The following is a 20799-nucleotide window of genomic DNA, read 5'->3' as shown; positions in this document are numbered from 1 at the left end:
CTGAGTGGCAGAAGAGCTGTTGTGTGACTGGGTTTAAAAGGGGAAACTGCAAAAACACGAGTAAAACAGTATCAGTTTAAACGAACGGTTTTAGTGCTCCTTACCAAAGATCCAGTGATGAATGGATATTAAATTGCAGCCAGGAATCGTGTTTTCTGTGCCTGATTTCAATGCTGGGGAGATACATAAAGCAAATTTGCCTGTGAACGCTTTATATAAATACAAAATAGGGCCTACAATAAAAAAACGTAACTCTAGAGTCAAATGTCGCCCATGTATATCGTCATATCGTCCATCCCTAAAACCTGTACAGTGTTTGTTTAAAAACATCCAATTTATACAGAATATAAGTTTCTAAATATTTAATTGATGAGTTGGCAATACAATATAAAAAATACAATATATCGTCGCTGTCCGATGAAAACCACGTATGTCCATTTTGCCGATTTTGAGATTTTTCGACGGATTTAATGTCCAGGTTCATTTCCGTATACAGTATGCTTCACATATCTAAATGGCCAATGAAAAGTTGTGAAATCATGTCATCTGATTTTCACGTATATACATTTGGTGTCAAAGCTGTCAATCACGCCGCGTATCTCCCGCCCTTTGGAAGGATCTTGCCGGTCTCTTCTTTTCTGTAATACATTGCCAAATAAACATAGCCTGGTGAGACAATGACTTTCCTTCATCGAGGTAAACGTTTCCCCCTTGACGCCAGACGTACGTCTAGGAGTGACAAAATTACGGTAGGACTGTACAAACAAAGTATCTGTCTAGCATTACCATGTCAGTGTATTGATTCATTGTCCCTTCATAGTTTGCAAGAGACATTTAATACATTTATAATTAATATTATAATTAATATTAAATAAACTAAGCGTATTTAATAAACTAAGACGTAGGCTATTTAATAAACTGAGCGTATTCCTCTGTCAATATGAAACGCGACTTGGCCATTCTAATTAATGATCGGAAGAACGCGTATCGACCACCGTTACTGTAAAATATGCACGTATGTCCATTTAAACTAAATTTTGGTCAAATGTAGATTATATCATTACACTGGCAAGAATATGGTTACATGTAAAGATGCCGTACCAAGTATGACAACGCTACATTCAACTGCTTTTGAAATACGGTGTTTTTTTTCACTTCCTGAAAAGTAACCGTTTTGGACATATGTGAGTTTCATCGGGCAGCGACGATATATGGTATGATTTTACCCCCAAATTCACCATATTGGCAAAAAATGATAACAGCAAACTCACTTTTGCTGCCTGAAGTCCAGTTGTTTCTGTTAATTGCAGCGATCCATTTGCTTCTCTTTTCTGTGGCTTTCAGCAGTCTGTAAAAAAATATACCTCAGATTTATTGTAAAGTCAATCTCAAAGCTCTTTCCAGATGTAGATGTGTTTTGTGTTTTATGCGGTATTCACGCTGAAAATGTGCTGCCACTCAGTCGTTTTGCCACTCAGTGGGCGTAAACTCAGTCACTCTGGCCATCGGTGACGTCACGTGCATACCCTCTATACCTGAGTCTGGAGACGCGAGCACAGCTGATGATTTAATCTACTAATCAACTAATGAAGATTCTATATGATTATTAGATTAAGTAATCATTAAATTGTTATTAGTTAAATGTGTCATATTGTATTAATTCCTTAATAACATATTATTAACTAATAATGTAAATTCATATGTTAGTTACCCCAATGATTGAAGCCATGCATTTCAACTTTCAGTTGTCTGCATTAATTAATCATTAGCTAACGATTTGCAAAGGTATCATGTTATAACTTTACTTGTTTGGGCACATGACTATTAACTAATTCAAAATGAATTCAAAAGCCATAACCACAATGACATATAACTTAATAAAAGCTGCTATTGACGCAAGCTGTTAGTAAATCTGGCCTTAGCCTGTTAGTCAACACATATTAATAAATGTAATTCTTTAAAGCACAACAAAAGATTATTAAAACATAATTATTTAAGATATATTTTTTACTCTCTTTAGGTATTTAATATCATATTATGTACATGCACAGTTTTTTTTATATACTTTGTGAAGTTCCAAACGTAATTTAGGGAGGAGCGAGCCCCTCTAATCTTCCAATCAACAGCCAACAGCCAGAGTATATAAACAGCTGCTTAGTGCTTACCTCTCCTTAGTCTCAGATGTTCCAGCATCCCACCACCTCCCCAAACTCCACTTTTATCTTAGGTACCTTGCCCTACGTAATCATTTAGTCACTATTGGGATATATCAGAGCTCGATTTGAAACTGCTTCATCGAGCCCCTCATCAGTAGACAGCAGGCCAAATAAGCTTAACCTAAATATCTTAAGATTATATGGGCAAACAAATTCGTTAAAAAGACTTGAAGTAGCCTACACTCGAGTGTGCATTCAATAAAATGAAACACACTTATTTTTCACAAGGGTGTACAGTCATGAATGACAACTCATATAATGTGTTAAGGAGAGAGAGGTGGACAGTGGTATAGATGGCAATACCATGGTATTATTTAATGTATTTTAGAGTAACATTGATCTATCATATGAATATGGTGTATAAACTAAATCTGATATTCATGGTGTGTCTGTCTCAGGACTTGTAAATGTAAGGCTGTTGTCATGATTTGTTTTGTGATCTTATCTGTTCTCATTACAGAAATTAGAAGAATTCATAGCTTTTCAGGTATGTTTATAAATAATTATTAACAAAAGTGTTAGTAAATGTTGAAATTAACATTATTAATAAATGCTTTGAAAGTATCGTTCATTGTTAGTTCATGTTAACTAATGCAGTTAACTAATGTTAACTAATGAAACCTTATTGTAAAGTGTTGCCAAATAAATCCTGACCTAGGCTTATGAAGCTCTCAAACATTCAGTAACTGAGAAACTTGTCTTTGCTCAGTGGACATAACTCTGGATGCAGAAACAGCACATCCACAATTAGAGTTGTCTAGAGATGGCAAAGAGGTGAGCGGTACTGGAGAAAACCACAACATACCAGGCAGCCCACAACAGTTCGACCTGGTCGGAGGAGTCCTGGGAAAGCCTTGCATCACGTCGGGAAGAGCATTCTGGGTCGTGGAGGTGGGGAAGAAGGTGAGCTGGGAACTGGGGGTGATAAGAGAAGATGCAAACAGGAAAGGGAAAGTCTCCTACAAACCCAGCGATGGTTACTGGGCCATCGTGCTCTGCGGTCAAGACATGTATGGAGCTTTTGAAGACCCTCCAGTCCAGCTTCATCTCAACACCAAACCCCAGAAGCTGGGAGTGTTTGTGGACTTTGAGGAGGCTCTGGTCTCCTTCTATGATATGGTGACTCTGTCACACATTTACACATTTACTAAGTGCAGCTTTCATGGTGCGATCCGTCCATACTTTAATCCTCATCCCAACAAAGACGGGAACAACTCAAGTCCATTGGTCATTTGTGCTGTCAATCAAACTGACATCTCTGTGTGAGAGAAAGGGCAAATCTTGATTTTGAAACAAAGGAGGATCGAAAGGTTTATTTTTTTAAATAATAATATTTTCATTGACACTGCTATTGATATGTTACTTTGAAGACTTTACAGAACGTAAAAAAATGGGTTAGGGTCACATTGTACATCTGATGACATTTATATTACATTTAGAAATGCCTATATTTTAATAAACTTTCTAAATGTGACTTTTTCTTACTTCTACTAAAAAATCTATCTATCTGTCTGTCTGTCTGTCATAGTTTACCTGTAACTTATTAAACTTGCTTTTTGACCTTGTGGGGACCTCGAGGAAAACAGCTTATAAATCATACCAAATTGGACGGAAGGTTTATTTTTTTAAATAATATTATTTTCATTGACACTGTTATTGATATGTTACTTTGAAGAATTTACAGAACGTAAAAAAATGGGTTAGGGTTACATTGTACATCTGGTGACATTTATATTACATTTAAAAATGCCTATATTTTAATAAACTTTCTAAATGTAACTTTTTCTTAAAAAATCTATCTGTCTGTCTGTCTGTCTGTCTGTCATAGTTTACCTGTAACTTATTAAACTTGCTTTTTGACCTTGTGGGGACCTCGAGGAAAACAGCTTATAAATCATACCAAATTGGACGGAAGGTTTATTTTTTTAAATAATATTATTTTCATTGACACTGTTATTGATATGTTACTTTGAAGAATTTACAGAACGTAAAAAAATGGGTTAGGGTTACATTGTACATCTGGTGACATTTATATTACATTTAAAAATGCCTATATTTTAATAAACTTTCTAAATGTAACTTTTTCTTAAAAAATCTATCTGTCTGTCTGTCTGTCTGTCTGTCTGTCTGTCTGTCTGTCTGTCTGTCTGTCATAGTTTACCTGTAACTTATTAAACTTGCTTTTTGACCTTGTGGGGACCTCGAGGAAAACAGCTTATAAATCATACAAAATTGTTTGTTTTTTTATGGAAAAAATGCAGAAAGTTTTCTCTAGGGTCATTGTTGATGGGAAGTCCTTTCATAATTATAATAAATGATGTTATATAAATATAATAAAATAAAAACAATGTGTGTTTTGTGCTTTCTATCCAGATATTGCTTTTGATATCTCCAATCATATATGGCAAATGAAGAGGAAAAATAGCTACCTTTTGATTTGCAGCTTTTTGATTGTCAAAACACTGCACCTGATAGATGATTTATAGTCATAACATTTGTTCTAAGTTGAACAGTTATCATCAGAGAGGATTGTTTTTTTTAACATGATTGCTAAACAGGTATTATTATCGTCATGGAATTCATTTTTTACATTAAGACTCACTTTCTCATTTTCTATATTGACATAATTGATTATTATTATTTATTATAGGTACTAATAGGAAGAGACTGTATATCCATGCACTCATGGACAACTCAAGATATTTACATATTTTACATTGTGTATTGTTGTCCATGTAAATCACAAAAGCAGGCCAGGAGAGCGAATTGCTTTGATTATTCCAGAGAGTGGAGAAGAGTGCTGAATATTTGCAAGAAAATTATTATATCTATCTTAAAAATTGTATTAGTCACTTTCTGAAATGCGTGCTTGACTTTAACATTTGAATGGGGAAAAATCTGCGTCAGGTTTGATAAGACTGCTGAGGAAAAATCCTGACAATGCCTCAAGATGAAAGCTTTTGAAATGTCAGCATCTGAGCGTCTCTAAAGACTTCAAGAAGCAAACTACTCTGAGAAATGATGAGTCAGCCAGTCCTTGACACTCCTAACTGAGTTATTTTGGGTTTTCTGGCAGCCACGGGAGTCGAATGAATGATTGATTCTGTGTAGAAGTTGCATCAGGGTCATGTTAGGTGAGATTATATTTATCATGACAATATTATCACGTTCACTTTGTCCCCATGATTTTGATGCAGTTAAAATAACGTTTTGCTGTTCCTTATCAAAGAAACATTAACCTTATCATCGCCAAACAACCCTAAAAATAAACTTTAATTTATCAGAATTATGGTTATTATAATCCTGGAAAACAAAAACAGTAAAAGTTCCAAACATAGGTTCAGAAGGAGGCCAGATCATTTAGTCCTGTCAATCATCATTACGAGCGTATAATAATAATAATAAAAAAATAAAAAAAAACTCTGAACATTACAAAATAAACCCAACAATAAAATCTGCTGAACTAAAGTGAAGGAAACAAAAATAAGCTCAGATAAAACCAACGATAAAAAACAAAACAAAAAAAAACTCCACAGCATAATCTATTCATGCTGCATTGCATGCTGTGCCTTCACAGTACATATGCACTGTAGAAATGCAGTGTAATATATTGTTTGTTTACAGTATTTTTTGTGGGTTTCCAATACTGTAAACTCACATTAAAACCCACCGTTTTTTTAATAGTAAAAATTTGACTAGAATTGTCAGTAAAGTACTTTTACTGTTTTCAGGATTTTGTTTAGTTTCATTGTCTTCTGTTTAAGGTCTAGTCATGATTTTCTTTGCGTGTAAGCTGTTGCAATGCTTTTTGGATATTTTCTTTTGTTTAAAAAACTCTTTATTTTATTGAGTTAAATAAATAATAATAATAATAATAATGTGTTACATTCATATAGCACTTATTTCTGCATCAAAGCACTGTACATACGAAAGGAGAGGTTTCTTCAACCACCACCAATGTGCAGCATCCACCTGGATGATGCCAGAATGCCCACCACACACCAGCTTTTTGGTGGAGAGGAGACAGAGTGATGAAGCCCATCAGTATATATGGAGATGATTTAGGAGACCAATGTGCAAATTTGGCCAGGATGCCAGAGTTACACCCCTCCTATTTTTTCCAAGGACATCCTGGGATTTTTAATGACCACAGAGGTCCGAAGGACCAAAGTGTCTTGAAGTGGCAAGTAATCCGTTTCCTCACCTCCTTCATCCTCCTCTGCAACATGACAACTGTAGTTTTTACAGGAAATGTCTGAGTGCAGTTAGATACAAGATAAGTCCTACTGTGAAATTACTGCAATTAAGTAATGCAATTATTAACCTGGAATATACTGTAATTTCATGCAGAAATAATGTGTAATGACACAAGTACAGAGACATTTAGAATATGTTGATGTGTTTGATATTTTTAAACATATAGATTACTTTGTGATAATGCAATATGCAATGTTTTGCATATTCATATACTTGAATATGTATGTCAGGCCATAAATTCACAAAAACTATGCATGAGCACTTGCTTTGGTGTTGCCACCCTAAACATGATTTTCTAGATCTGCCCCTGCCAAGGTTGTTCATTTTACCTGTCCACTACACTTAAAAAAAAATAGCAATTACATTTCAAGTAACACACTGAATAAACGTAAAATTTTAAGTAGAAAAACTGAAATAGTTACTGTTTAATTTGTTTTTTTGTTTTTTTTTTGGTCTTTCAATTTTCATCTGAACTTCACCAAAAATGTAAACAAATTTGTAAAATAAAAAATAAATAAAAAAATTAGCTTTTCACTACTCCCGTAGTGTATGGATGCAGAAAAACAATATATGTTTGTATTGAACTATTATGGAGCAACAGATTTTGTGTGAAAATAAATCATAAAAGTGGTTTACTTTGTTTAAAAATCTTATAAATGTATGAGGTGGCGAGGGGAGCCTTTTACCCCACAGACACACGGGGGAAAGGCTCACCAGCAAAAGGCACACAGTATTGATACAAATACTTTAGCTTTATACTTGTTCAAAACAATCACTTTAGCAAAGTTTGAACTTTTTCCTGTTTATTTTGATGAATAAAAGAAATCACTTTTGTTCAACAAATATACTGTCATTAAAATATGTTAATATAAACTTATTTTAAGATTCTGAAAGCATTGAAGGAGATTCCTAAAATAATGTAATATAGATTTACAGTACAATAAATGATGTTTTATTATATGATGGTTTCATTATAAATATGGTGATTATCTCTAAGGTGGGCACCCAACTTAATATTTACCATCTGGATGTCATGTCAACAAATGGAAAAGTCAGCCAGCTGTTTATTATTGTGCCTTCCAACCCAACAGCATGGTGCGCTTTTTACCCCAAATATCATACTTATGCATATTCTTCCCAAAATATTACATTATAGGCCTATTCTTCAAAACTGTTGCTTTGGTTAGAACAAAACTGAAAATCATTAAGACCTTTGTCTCAAAATATATTCAATCATTTTAGCGATTCTCCTTTGCTACTTAAATCTACAACATTTAAAAATAACATTAAATATTAGATCAAATTAGCATATAATCTGTTGCCCGCGATCGAGTCAGGGATCTGCCAAATTTCCATGTGTATCTTGAAAAGAGGATGTTTTGGAAATTGCTACGCCAGGTTTTTGTGCCATCTAGTGGTTTAGAGGAAAATAAAATCAAAGGCACCTTCAGCCTTGTTGTACACTACATTTCTTTTCACATTGTACACCAGTTTCCAATAACACACTAACAAAAATAATGGTGAAGCTTGCGGTGGTATTTTAATAGTTTGATATGTGGAAATAAGTCTTACACTTACACTGATTTACATGTTTATTTCAACATTTAATTATGCACATAAGTAGCCTACAAATGTGTAAACATGGATTCTATTTATTAATTCGTTTTGTATGCTTTGGTTCTTTGTCATAATTGCTATTGTATGGCCATGCAATAAAACTGATTACTATTTTGTAGAAATATCCATATAACAGTCAGACCCAAAGAAAGCGGTTCTCAAACACACATAAAAACAGCACTATTGCAGATCATGTCACCAGACCAAGTCATTTATGTTTCAGCACTGTTTAGTATGAGACGTCTCCTGCACAGGACAGATCATCATAGTGTCAGAGGTCTTATCGCAGCAGTAGAGGTAGAAGAACGGGAAGAGTTTCTCTTTAAATGAGTCCATAAAGGTGTAGATGTGACTTTTGTTTTGTACATCATAGAATGACACCTGTCCTTCTTCATAGTCCACAAAGAGGCCCACTCTCTTTAGCTTGGGCTCGATGGAGACCAGGAGGGGTGGAGAGGAAGAAACACGATATTCTTGCCCTTTCTTCATTGCTAACGCCCAATAACCATGAGCCGTACTCACCGAAATCCTCCCTTTTCTGTTAACAGATGCCCGGGCGACACCCAGGTACCAGTCGTCCTTCTCGCCCACCTGAACCTCCCAGTAACGGCGTCCGGAAGACAATCCTTCACGGCCGAGTGCAATAACCACTGTATCAAAGCGCTCTGGTGTATCGGGCAGGTCCTGCCATGCTCCCAGATGACGCATCTGATGCCCGTCCTCAGATAGCTGCAGCCAAGGGTTAGCTGTGTCCGGGTCAAAGGTTACATCCACTTCATGGGGACATACAACAGAGACATGAGAAGAAAACCAAACAGACCAGGACGAGATAAACACACCAAAGTGGTCTAGTGATATATCACAGCTCAAATGAACAAGGACACATTACCTGAATACTTCTGAACTCTCCTCAGCTCTGTTTAAGATGACAAAAATATAGTAATTAATCAATAAAGTATTTTTTTTAGGTTGTATCTGAGAGGTTTTTATAGTTATTTTACTTCTGTTTTTTTCTGCCTTTTATTAGAAAGCCTTATATTGCACAAATACAATATTTGTAATGATGAAGTTGCAATTTGATATATTTAAAATAGGTATACTTTAAATACAACATTGAATAACAAGATGTTTGTGCATTAGTATAGTTAACACGTAAAACAGTGTACATCTTTAAAGCACAACAAAATATTTTTAAAATACAATAATAATTTAAAATGTAATCTAAAGTAAAACTTTGAATTTGACATAATTACAATCTGCACTTTTTAAAAGTGTGCTTAGAAAAATAGGGGTGGTTTCCCAGACAGGGAGGAGTAGGCCTTAAGGTAGAATATTTAATAATGGCTTATTAAAACCGCCCCAATCATAATGAAAGTGTACTCTCTTTAAGTAAATTTAATAGGACTATTATTTTATTAATATTATATAATCTGCAATGACAGTTTAAAAGTACACTTACTTTGAAGTACACTACAAGAGCACATTCAATACAATTATGCACTGCTTCAGAAGGGCAGGAAGACCCTGACAGCTAATTCTTTTTTGTCTTAAAACTGTGCCACTTGTTGAGGTTTACAGGCAGAAAAAGAGTGATGTACATTAGTAGAATGCAGTAACAGTAAAGTTCTTACCCATTTCTACAAGTTTTTCTACTTCTTCTGTAAGTGTCTCTTCTAGTTTGAGCACTGCTCTTCTGGTGATGCCCACACACTGATCCGCATGCACACAGGTCTCAGACCAGTCTTTAGTGTGTGGATGAGCCATTAATGATGTAAAGTTCTGGAGGAGAAGACAGAGGACATTAAAGAAGCTGTGTGACATACAACAGAGATAAGCTGCACATTCGTTTTCAATAGTTAACTACTTTAGTTAACATGAACTAAGAATTAACAATACGTCTACAGCATTTATTAATCTTAGTTAATGCTACTTCAACATTTATTAAAATCAAATGTTGGATTTGTTAGCATGAGTTAATGCACTGTGAACTAACATGAACAATCAATGAAAAGCTTGATTTTTATTAACTTACTTACATTAACAGAGATGAATAAATACTGTAGCAAATGTAACAATGTTGCTCATTGTTAGTTCTTGTAAGTTAATATATCAACTAATATTAATAAATGAGACCTTGTGGTGAAGTTTTACCACAAATTCCCTTTCAAGGAAAGTCTGTTCACTCGGCGGCCATATTTGCAATACTTCTTTAGCATCCAGAGATTAACAGCAGCTGCAGTAACGCAATGACTTTACCAATCAGCTATTGGTTCTTTTATTAAGAAGGTGGGACTTATTATGTCATATTACTTGTTGCATTTTTCTCCCCTTCATAAGTAATATGAGTCTACCATCTATGTATATCTAAAGTCATTTTTAGCACTGTACAATTATGCAAGTTACTTATGAGTTTTAAATAGTTATGGGTCTCTAGATGTGTTTAATCGTTCTTAAATTTGTTTCAGATAATACACATGAACAAAATTGACAGTGAAGAATTTTACATTAGTAAAAATTAAATAACAGAACAGATTACATGAAAAAAAAAACCTGTTGGTTAAAAATGCTCCACCTGTAGGAAGTGAATGTGGTCTTCAGTGTGTGAGAGATACTCTAACTCAGTGTTTCTCAGTTTCAGAACATCTATTTCCTGCCCCAGTTCTTGTATTTGTTCGTTGGCCCAGCTCTCGGTCTTGCTCTGTTTCTCCTCGATGTCCAGCACCAGCTCGGCCTGAGCCTTCTGGACCGCTCGGATCAGGTCCGAGAACACCTGCATGCTGTCCTCAATTTCTCTCTTAGCGCTGCCCTGTGTTTGGGAGGAGATACGCACTAATCAATCGGTTTAGCATATATATGACGTATGATTTAAAATCTTACATGAAATATTTAATATATACATATATACACAACAATCAGGCATAACATTATGACCACCTTCCTAATTCTGTGTTGGTCCCCCTTTTGCTGCCAAAACAGCCCTGACATGTGGGGCATGGATTCCACTAGACCCCTGAAGGTGTGCTGTCTGTGGTATCTGGCACCAATATGTTAGCAGCGGATCCTTTAAGTCCTGTAAGTTGCGAGGTGGGGCCTCCATGGATCAGACTTGTTTTTTCAGCACATCCCACAGATGCTCGATTGGATTGAGATCTTGGGAATTTGGAGGCCAAGTCAACACCTCAAACTTTGTGGCAGGGTGCATTATCCTGCTGAAAGAGGCTACAGCCACCATGGAATACCATTTCCATGAAAGGGTGTACACAGTCTGCAACAATGCTTAGGTAGGTGGTACATGTCAAAGTAACATCTGCATGGATGGCAGGACCCAATGTTTCCCAGCAGAACATTGCCCAAAGCACACTGCCTCCGACGGCTTGCCTTCTTCCCATAGTGCATCCTGGTGCCATGCGTTCCCCAGGTAAGCAACGCACACTCATCCATGTGATGTAAAAGTAAATGTGATTCATCAGACCAGGTCACCTTCTTTCATTACTCTGTGGTCCACTCCAGTTCTCATGCTCACGTGCCAACTGTTTGCTCTTTCTGTGGTGGACAGGGGTTAGCATGGGCACCCTGACTGGTCTGCGGCTATGCAGCCCAATACACAACAAACTGTGATGCACTGTGTATTCTGACACCTTTCTATCAGAATCAGCATTAACTTCTTGAGCAATTTTAGCTACAGTAGCCAGCCTTCCTCCCCATGTGCATCAATGTGCCGTGACCCTGTCGCTGTTTCACCACTGTTCCTTCCTTGGACCACTTTGGATAGATACTGACCACTGCAGACCGGGAACACCCCACAAGAGCTGCAGTTTTGGAGATGCTCTGACCCAGTCGTCTTACCCTCACAATTTGGCCCTGGTCAACTCGCTCAAATCCTTATGCCTGCCCATTTTTCCTGCTTCTAACACATCAACTTTGAGGACAAATTGTTCACTTGCTGCCTAATATATCCCACCCACTAACAGGTGCTGTGATGATGTATTCACTTCACCTGTTATGCCTGATCGGTATATATATACATATATATGTATATATATATATATATATATATATATATATATATATATATATATATATATATATATATATATATATATATATATATATATATATATATATATATATATATATATATATATATATATATATATATATATATATATATATATATATATATATATATATATATATATACCTTTGGATAACATTTTTTGGTTGAAAATTAACAAAAAAAAACCAGTTATTGAGCCAGAATGTAATATATCCAATTACCTGTTTTCAAAATATCTTACCTTGCTAAGAAACACAATGGCAAACTTATAATAATGATTTGAAACTTGAGCTATTGGGTTGGATTTCGCGGCTGAGTTTCACGTAATTTGTCTTTGCACGGTTACATTATATCATAAATAAAAAATGAAGGTCCAGCCGGATATCCACCTTATTTTGCAACGCGGAGGTATATTATTTTTTAAGTGTGTGAATATTAACATAGAAGAGAATATTAAAATTACTTCCACGTTGCGAAATAAGTTGGATTGGTAGGCCTAAATAACTAGAAGAATTACAAAGTGCAGTAAACTGGAAAACTATTTGCGATACAAACCAGTGTTGATGATTATGATAATTAAATTAAAATAGCCTAATATGATGACAAATAACAGTTTGCAATCTCAAGAAGTTAATTAACTGTTTTAGTACAGCTAAAAAAACTGCAAGCAAATGACACCAGAAGCCTTGCACATTTAAGTTATTCAAATGAAAGCATTAACAAGGGCAACATAATGGATCGTTCATAAAGGTAGTCATTTGAGGAATCAATTGTTGTTAAATAAAGAAAACTTTCAGGCAAAAAGGAAAGTGAGAGAGCCCGTAATACAACTTGTATCAATATCAGACTGCTACAACTGCTACCAGCATCAGTTGCCTCTCATCACTGCCATGCACAAATCCTCTCCCGTGGCCACATGGATAGTATGCACTATAGTGATGCAAAGTCTGATTCATTTCCGCGAACCGGTTCTTTTCGGACAGTTCGGCTCAATGAACCAGTTCAAAAAGCCGATTCATAGATTCTTGACATCATCATGCAATGATTTCACAATGAATTTATTTAATGCTTTTTTTATGCATTCCTCAGTGTCCTGTTATATCAAGCAAACATTCAAATAAAGTAATCTGTGTCAATGCATATTCAAACAATCGAATAAAGTTATTTGCATGAGTGCATTTTGCTGATTACTGCCTTTCATTCACTTAAGTTAATGTTTTTTGTGGTCACAGTTCGTGGATCCTTTATGTCGGATACGACTGACCAAAATTGAGTAGCCTACATCTTGGATAAGATTCCTAAAAGTTTCACACATACAGTTATATGTTATATGTCTAAAGTAGCCTATATAGAAAGAATAAACCTATACATTTAAAAACTTATACATTTCTCTAAACAATGTAAAATATAATCTGCATGCACAATAAACTGGAATAAATAAATACAAATATTTAAATCTCTTGACAGAAAGGTTTTTGCAAGTTTTAATAAAATGTTATTTAATAACAGTTGTCATAATAAGCATATTTCCAGAGCGTGCCTCAGGCTCATTCGGTTCTTTTTGAGTCAGACGTGCTACTTCGGCTTTTGCGTCTTGTGTCATCAACCAGAACTAAAGTTTGATTCAGTTTGATTAATGAATTGGCTCAAAAGAAAGATTAATTCAATAACCAAACATCACTAATGCACTATCCATCGTATGCGCACTTCAGAATCTCGCCGGAAGAAGTAAAGTAGGCCATCCTACTTTTTGCATACTCTTTTATGTACTGTGAATTTGCACATAGCCTACTACTCTTGTCACATACTGTTAGAATGAGAGAAAGGCTAGCATCTGCCCAGCATCTGTTAACTAATCTAAACACTTAAACACACAAACACTTACTTTGTTCAACTCAATGGAGTGTTTGATATCATCAACTTTCTTCAGTCGCTCCTGAATCATCTGCTGAACTTCAGCTTCAGTTTTCCGCAACAAGGCCTGTCAATCACAATATATTGTGTTAAACTTTAAAAATCTGCTCTGGCATGCTGCTGATGCACATGTAACATACAATAATTAACCCACATAGCAGATCTATACGGGTGAAGCTGGGGAAGGTGGAGGGTTTCTGAAGTGCACTGCAGACTGCTACCAGCAAATAATGCCAAGTATTTGAATGTTAAGCAGCAAGCTCAGTGGCTGCTGATGCCACAGCAACAAATCAATATATATATGATATATATATACAATATATATATTTATATATACAGCTATTTATATATATCAGTGGCGAGCGGCATCTTTTTTTAATCGGGTATGATGGGTGGCGCATTGTGTCAAAAATGCCCCTGGTGCAGATCATGTTGGATGGGTTTATAATAAGCGTGTTCATGTTCACTAGACAGAGTGTTAGCTTCTCAGTTGCTTACTCTCATGACATATAGGAACACAGCTAAAACTATTCTTAATATGTTTGCCCTTTTATTGAAAGTAGCCTAAATTTACTGGCTGATGCCTTCATAAGCACCCGTAAAAGCTGTTGAGTTGTGTTTGAGTTGAGTCAGGCGCGACTTGCTAAAGGGCCGTTTGCAAAATATGCTATATTTTTGTAATTCCGCTTGGTGGCACTAATGTCACAGAAACTACATACTTCACCTTTAAATGGTTCAGAGCATCGGCTGAGAACACATCTAAATCAGAGACAACAAATAAGAAACACTAGCCTGGATGCCAGCTGAATTTAGCCTCGCCCACAACATTTGAGTTTTGGAAATTCGGTCTGGACTTGATCCGTTGTGGAGCAACTATGCTCAAACCAGAGCTGTTCGGACCAATGAAATTGTCCGGGCGGGCTTTATACGATGATGGACAGATGATCAACGGTAACTTAATCATCCACGTCACCAAAGAGCACTTGGGTTGAATTTGTTCTAATCCTAAATGGAGAATTTGTTCGTATATGCATTCACCATTACTATTTCTCTCAAAAATGATGATCGTGTTGGTAAGTACTCCGTGTATCCTTAAATTATTTTTTACAACACAGGCAAAGATTGTTTACACTCATCTTCTTCATCTACTTATTCCAGTGAGCATGCAGTTCTGTTGACAACTTTGCGTCGTTCCGTTGCGCTGATTGTTTTTAGGTCTATCCTGAAGTCTTTCCTGGTTCGGTTGAAACACGCCCCATAATCACAGCCCAATTGAGCAGTATCAGACTCATATTCTGACTAGAATTGAGTATGATGATGTCAGGCTAAAGAAACACTATGGCAGGTGTCAATTTAAATGTATGCCAGAAGTGTTTTTTATTTTTATTTTTAAATTTAAGAACTAAAAACTAAATATAATTAGAATAAATGTAAGTATAATAAAAATATAAAAAGGCATATTCTTAAAAAAAAATTAATGCAAAAAATATAAATAAATAATGCAAATTGATGACTTTAACAAATGCATAGACTATCGATTAACAGCTTCAGATAGTTACAGGTCTGTTTACAGTATCTGTCTTTAACAGTTTATAAGTTTTCGTTAAAAATAGATTTCCCAATGGAGAAAATGAAATTTTATGGAGGGGAGAAAATTAAAAAATAAAAATAAAATACACATATATATATATATATATATATATATATATATATATATATATATATATATATATATATATATATATATATATATATATATATATATATATATATATATATATATATACTCCTCCATGAACTGCCACCTTAACGTGGTGGAGGGGTTTGAGTACCCGAATGACCCTAGGAGCTATGTTGTCCGGGGCTATATGCCCCTGGTAGGGTCTCCCAAGGCAAACAGGTCCTAGGTGACGGGTCAGACTAAGAGCAGTTCAAAAACCCTTATGATGACAAATAAAACGAGGACCGTGACGTCGCCCGGTATGGCGCAGCCGGGGCCCCACCCTGGAGCCAGGCCTGGGGTTGGGGCTCGTATGCGAGCGCCTGGTGGCCGGGCCTTCCCCCACGGGGTCCGGCCGGGCTCAGCCCAAAGGAGCGACGTGGGGACACCTTCCCGTGGGCCCACCACTCACGGGAGGGACCATAAGGGGCCGGTGCGAAGCGAATCGGGCGGCAGTCGAAGGCGGAGGCCTAGACGACCCGATCCCTGGACACAGAATCTGGCTCTTGGGACATGGAATGTCACCTCGCTGGCGGGGAAAGAGCCTGAGATTGTGCGTGAGGTTGAGAGGTTCCGACTAGAGATAGTCGGAATCACCTCCACGCACGGCTTGGGCTCTGGAACCACACTCCTCGAGAGGGGATGGACTCTTCACCACTCTGGAGTTGCCCATGGTGAGAGGCGGCGGGCTGGTGTGGGTTTGCTTATAGCCCCCCAGCTCTGCCGCCATGTGTTGGAGTTTACCCCGGTGAACGAGAGGGTCGTTTCCCTGCGGCTTCGGCTCGGGGATAGGTCTCTCACTGTTGTGTGTGCCTACGGGCCGAACAGCAGTGCAGAGTACCCGACCTTCTTGGTGTCCCTGGGAGGGGTGCTGGAGAGTGCTCCGACTGGGGACTCCGTCGTTCTACTGGGGGACTTCAATGCCCACGTGGGCAATGACAGTGAAACCTGGAGGGGCGTGATTGGGAGGAACGGCCCCCCTGATCTGAACCCGAGTGGTGTTCAGTTATTGGACTTCTGTGCTAGTTACAGTTTGTCCATAACGAACACCATGTTCAAGCATAAGGGTGTCCATCAGTGCACATGGCACCAGGACACCCTAGGTCGTAGGTCAATGATCGACTTTGTGGTCGTTTCATTTGACCTGCGGCCGTATGTCTTGGACACTCGGGTGAAGAGAGGGGCGGAGCTGTCAACTGATCACCACCTGGTGGTGAGTTGGATCCGATGGCGGGGGAGGAAGCTGGATAGACTCGGTAGACCCAAACGTACAGTGAGGGTCTGCTGGGAACGTTTGGCCGAGTCTCCTGTCAGAGAGATCTTCAACTCCTGCCTCCGGCAGAGCTTCGACCAGATCCCGAGGGAGGCTGGAGATATTGAGTCCGAGTGGACCATGTTCTCCACCTCCATTGTCAAAGCGGCCGCTCGGAGCTGTGGACGCAAGGTCTCCGGTGCCTGTCGAGGCGGCAATCCCCGAACCCGGTGGTGGACACCGGAAGTAAGGGATGCCGTCAAGCTGAAGAAGGAGTCCTATCGGGCCTGGCTGGCTTGTGGGACTCCTGAAGCAGCTGACAGGTACCGACAGGCTAAACGGACTGCAGCCCGGGTGGTTGTGGAGGCAAAAACTCGGGCCTGGGAGGAGTTCGGTGAGGCCATGGAAAAGGACTATCGGCTGGCCTCGAAGAGATTCTGGCAAACCGTCCGGCGCCTCAGGAGGGGGAAGCAGTGCCCTACCAACGCTGTTTACAGTGGCGATGGGCGACTGTTGACCTCAACTGGGGATGTCGTCGGACGGTGGAAGGAATACTTCGAGGATCTCCTCAATCCCGCCGTCACGTCTTCCATTGGGGAAGCAGAGGCTGGGGGCTCAGAGGAGGACTCGTCCATCACCCAAGCTGAAGTCACCGAGGTGGTCAAGAAACTCCTCGGTGGCAAGGCACCGGGGGTGGATGAGATCCGCCCTGAGTACCTCAAGTCTCTGGATGTTGTGGGGCTGTCTTGGCTGACACGCCTCTGCAGCATCGCGTGGCGGTCGGGGACAGTGCCTCTGGTATGGCAGACCGGGGTGGTGGTCCCTCTTTTTAAGAAGGGGGACCGGAGGGTGTGTTCCAACTATAGGGGGATCACACTTCTCAGCCTCCCCGGGAAAGTCTATGCCAGGGTACTGGAGAGGAGAATTCGGCCGATAGTGGAACCTCGGATTCAGGAGGAACAGTGTGGTTTTCGTCCTGGTCGTGGAACACTGGACCAGCTCTATACCCTCTACAGGGTGCTGGAGGGTTCATGGGAGTTTGCCCAACCAGTCCACATTTGTTTTGTGGATTTGGAGAAGGCATTCGACTGTGTCCCTCGCGGCGTCCTGTGGAGGGTGCTGGGGGAATATGGGGTCCGGGGTCCTTTGCTGAGGGCTGTCCGGTCCCTGTATGACCGAAGCAGGAGTTTGGTCCGCATTGCCGGCAGTAAGTCAGACTTGTTCCCGGTGCATGTTGGACTCCGGCAGGGCTGCCCTTTGTCGCCGGTTCTGTTCATAATTTTTATGGACAGAATTTCTAGGCGCAGCCAAGGGCCGGAGGGTGTCAGGTTTGGGGACCACACGGTTTCGTCTCTGCTCTTTGCGGATGACGTTGTCGTGTTGGCCCCTTCTAACCAGGACCTTCAGCATGCACTGGGACGGTTTGCAGCCGAGTGTGAAGCGGCTGGGATGGGGATCAGCACCTCCAAATCCGAGGCCATGGTCCTCAGTCGGAAAAGGGTGGCTTGCCCACTTCAGGTTGGTGGAGAGTTCCTGCCCCAAGTGGAGGAGTTCAAGTATCTAGGGGTCTTGTTCACGAGTGAGGGGAGGATGGAACGGGAGATTGACAGACGGATCGGTGCAGCTTCTGCAGTAATGCGGTCGATGTACCGGTCTGTCGTGGTGAAGAAAGAGCTAAGCCGTAAGGCGAAGCTCTCGATTTACCGGTCAATCTACGTTCCTACTCTCACCTATGGTCATGAGCTTTGGGTCATGACCGAAAGGACAAGATCCCGGATACAGGCGGCCGAAATGAGCTTTCTTCGCAGGGTGGCTGGGCGCTCCCTTAGAGATAGGGTGAGAAGCTCAGTCACTCGGGAGGAACTCGGAGTAGAGCCGCTGCTCCTCCACATCGAGAGGGGACAGCTGAGGTGGCTCGGGCATCTGTTCCGGATGCCTCCTGAACGCCTTCCCGGGAAGGTGTTTCGGGCATGTCCAACCGGGAGGAGACCCCGGGGAAGACCGAGGACACGCTGGAGGGACTATGTCTCCCGGCTGGCCTTGGAACGCCTCGGTGTCCCCCCGGAAGAGCTAGAGGAAGTGTCTAGGGAGAGGGAAGTCTGGGCATCTCTGCTTAGACTGCTGCCCCCGCGACCCGGCCCCGGATAAGCGGAAGAAGATGGATGGATGGATGGATATATATATATATATATATATATATATATATATAAATTTGGCACACAACAAGTCAAAACCAAATATCTATAGGAAAAGCATTTCTTTGTGATACCACAATTGTTTGATTAAAGCTGCACTATGTAACTTTTCCGTCCACTAGAGGTCTCCTATTCAAAACAAAGGCGTAGTTTGATGACGCCACATTTTAGTGCAGAATCTTGGGACATGTGGTCTTCACCTCACAGCCGGTGGAAAAGAATTGGGATAGGACTCGGGCAGAAATCCTGTAAATGGATGCGATTATTAACGTTACTGTAGTATGAAGCAGAGGAGGACCGAGTGTTGTGAAGCTGAGCAAGGCCGCAGGAGCGTTTGTTAATAAGAGTGGAACACACGCCTCGCGAGCAGTGGGACTGTAATTATGGCATAGTCGCCGGCGGGACTTTTAATATGCCACAGTCGCCGGTGCCACTTTCGCTTTTCTGGTCATTAGTATGAGGTAACGCAGCTCTGTTTATCATATTAGATACATCTGAGTGTGTTGAAAATGATGATATGACGTTACTCTGTGCGTTCGCTCGGCGGCTGCTTTGACACTTGTTGCACACTGCAGTAAGAGTAAAGCGTTTCTGCAAAATAAAACCGAAAACTGAGAGTAACGCAGATATGACGCAATCGACAGGCGACTCTCTCACACGTCCCGGTTCCTTGGTTAAAATAGCAATTTTCTCATGATTTACAAATAGTTGGAAACATTTGGGATATTATAAGTACTCAACTGAACAAAATATATAACACTGGCCTAGTGGTTTTTGTATATTTTACTGCATTTTTTTTATATAGTGCACCTTTAACATTAATGAAACAACAGCAGATATTAAGACCTACTGTACCGCACAGATCAATATAATGTTAGATTGGATGTTTTTCCACAACAGTTAACCAAACATGTAAATCCAGTTTGTGCGCTGTCTGAGGCTTCTGATCTGTCAGTCAGTGTGACTAAGATTGTTTTGTTTCCATCAGCATGAGTTTGAAAATCACATTTCATTGGTTCGGACTTTGCCATCGAGAATTCGCTATGAATATTTACAAAGTTGGAATGCTGAGGCAGAGAAAATTTTCATTTTTAATGGACAAAGGAAAGGTACTCTTCTCAGAAAAGGTAAAAATAAAGATACTTTTAGATGTTTAATTGCTATTTGGGGCACTGGGATCGCCAGTTTAGCTAATTTCTTGTAGCTTTTTTATAATCCTGAAGGCATTGATTAGCTTGTTCAGGTTGGAGCTAAATTCTGCCGGACCTGAAGTTACCCATCATTTTTGATATCTGATGACTTTATTCAGTCAGTAACAAGTAATGACTAAAGCAATGTTTACTTTTTTAAATAAGTATCCTGTTCATTTTCTTATGTTGAGAGAAATATGAGTAGCCTGATATGTAGAGGTGTGCCAGCACTGGAAAAGTCATAGCATGTATGAGCATGATGTGTATTGCAGTGTTTGTCATGATTATCAGTGGCATACAGAGCGTGCAGCTTTCTTTCCATTCCACCGCAATATTTATAGTATATCCAAGCGTTTCACTGCCATCCAGTTGTTTAATATT

The 20799-nt window shown here is 39.4% G+C and overlaps 2 protein-coding genes across 3 annotated transcripts in view; one reads left to right on the top strand and one right to left on the bottom strand.

Annotated features, from left to right (window-relative positions):
- Positions 1-4582, top strand: part of LOC307142473 (E3 ubiquitin-protein ligase TRIM21-like) — a 35084-nt gene extending 30502 nt beyond the window's left edge. The window contains exons 6-8 of one of the 2 annotated variants that reach the window (XR_013818480.1): positions 2677-2703; positions 2926-4043; positions 4373-4582. Coding sequence is in view for 1 of the 2 variants with exons in the window: in XM_079843387.1 (XP_079699513.1) it covers positions 2677-2703; positions 2926-3482 (584 nt within the window). In the remaining variant the exon portion in view is untranslated. Of the gene's footprint in view, positions 1-2676; positions 2704-2925 lie in introns of both variants that reach the window. The other variant, XM_079843387.1, reaches the window with a different exon arrangement.
- Positions 4583-8169: 3587 nt separating this feature from the next.
- The window catches only part of LOC307118074 (uncharacterized protein), a 37820-nt gene continuing 25190 nt past the window's right edge, over positions 8170-20799 (bottom strand). Inside the window, exons 10-14 of the mRNA XM_079803444.1 lie at positions 14033-14128; positions 10663-10896; positions 9722-9869; positions 8980-9006; positions 8170-8863 (exon numbers count right to left, since the gene is read on the bottom strand). Of these exons, the coding sequence (XP_079659570.1) occupies positions 8310-8863; positions 8980-9006; positions 9722-9869; positions 10663-10896; positions 14033-14128 (1059 nt within the window). The 3' untranslated portion in view covers positions 8170-8309. The remainder of the gene's footprint in view (positions 8864-8979; positions 9007-9721; positions 9870-10662; positions 10897-14032; positions 14129-20799) is intronic.

This window comes from Gobio gobio (assembly GCF_949357685.1).
Source record: "Gobio gobio genome assembly, chromosome: 2".
Classification (NCBI taxonomy): Eukaryota; Metazoa; Chordata; class Actinopteri; order Cypriniformes; family Gobionidae; genus Gobio; species Gobio gobio.
Note: the sequence above shows the minus strand (reverse complement) of the source record. Positions and strands in the feature narration are given on the sequence as shown.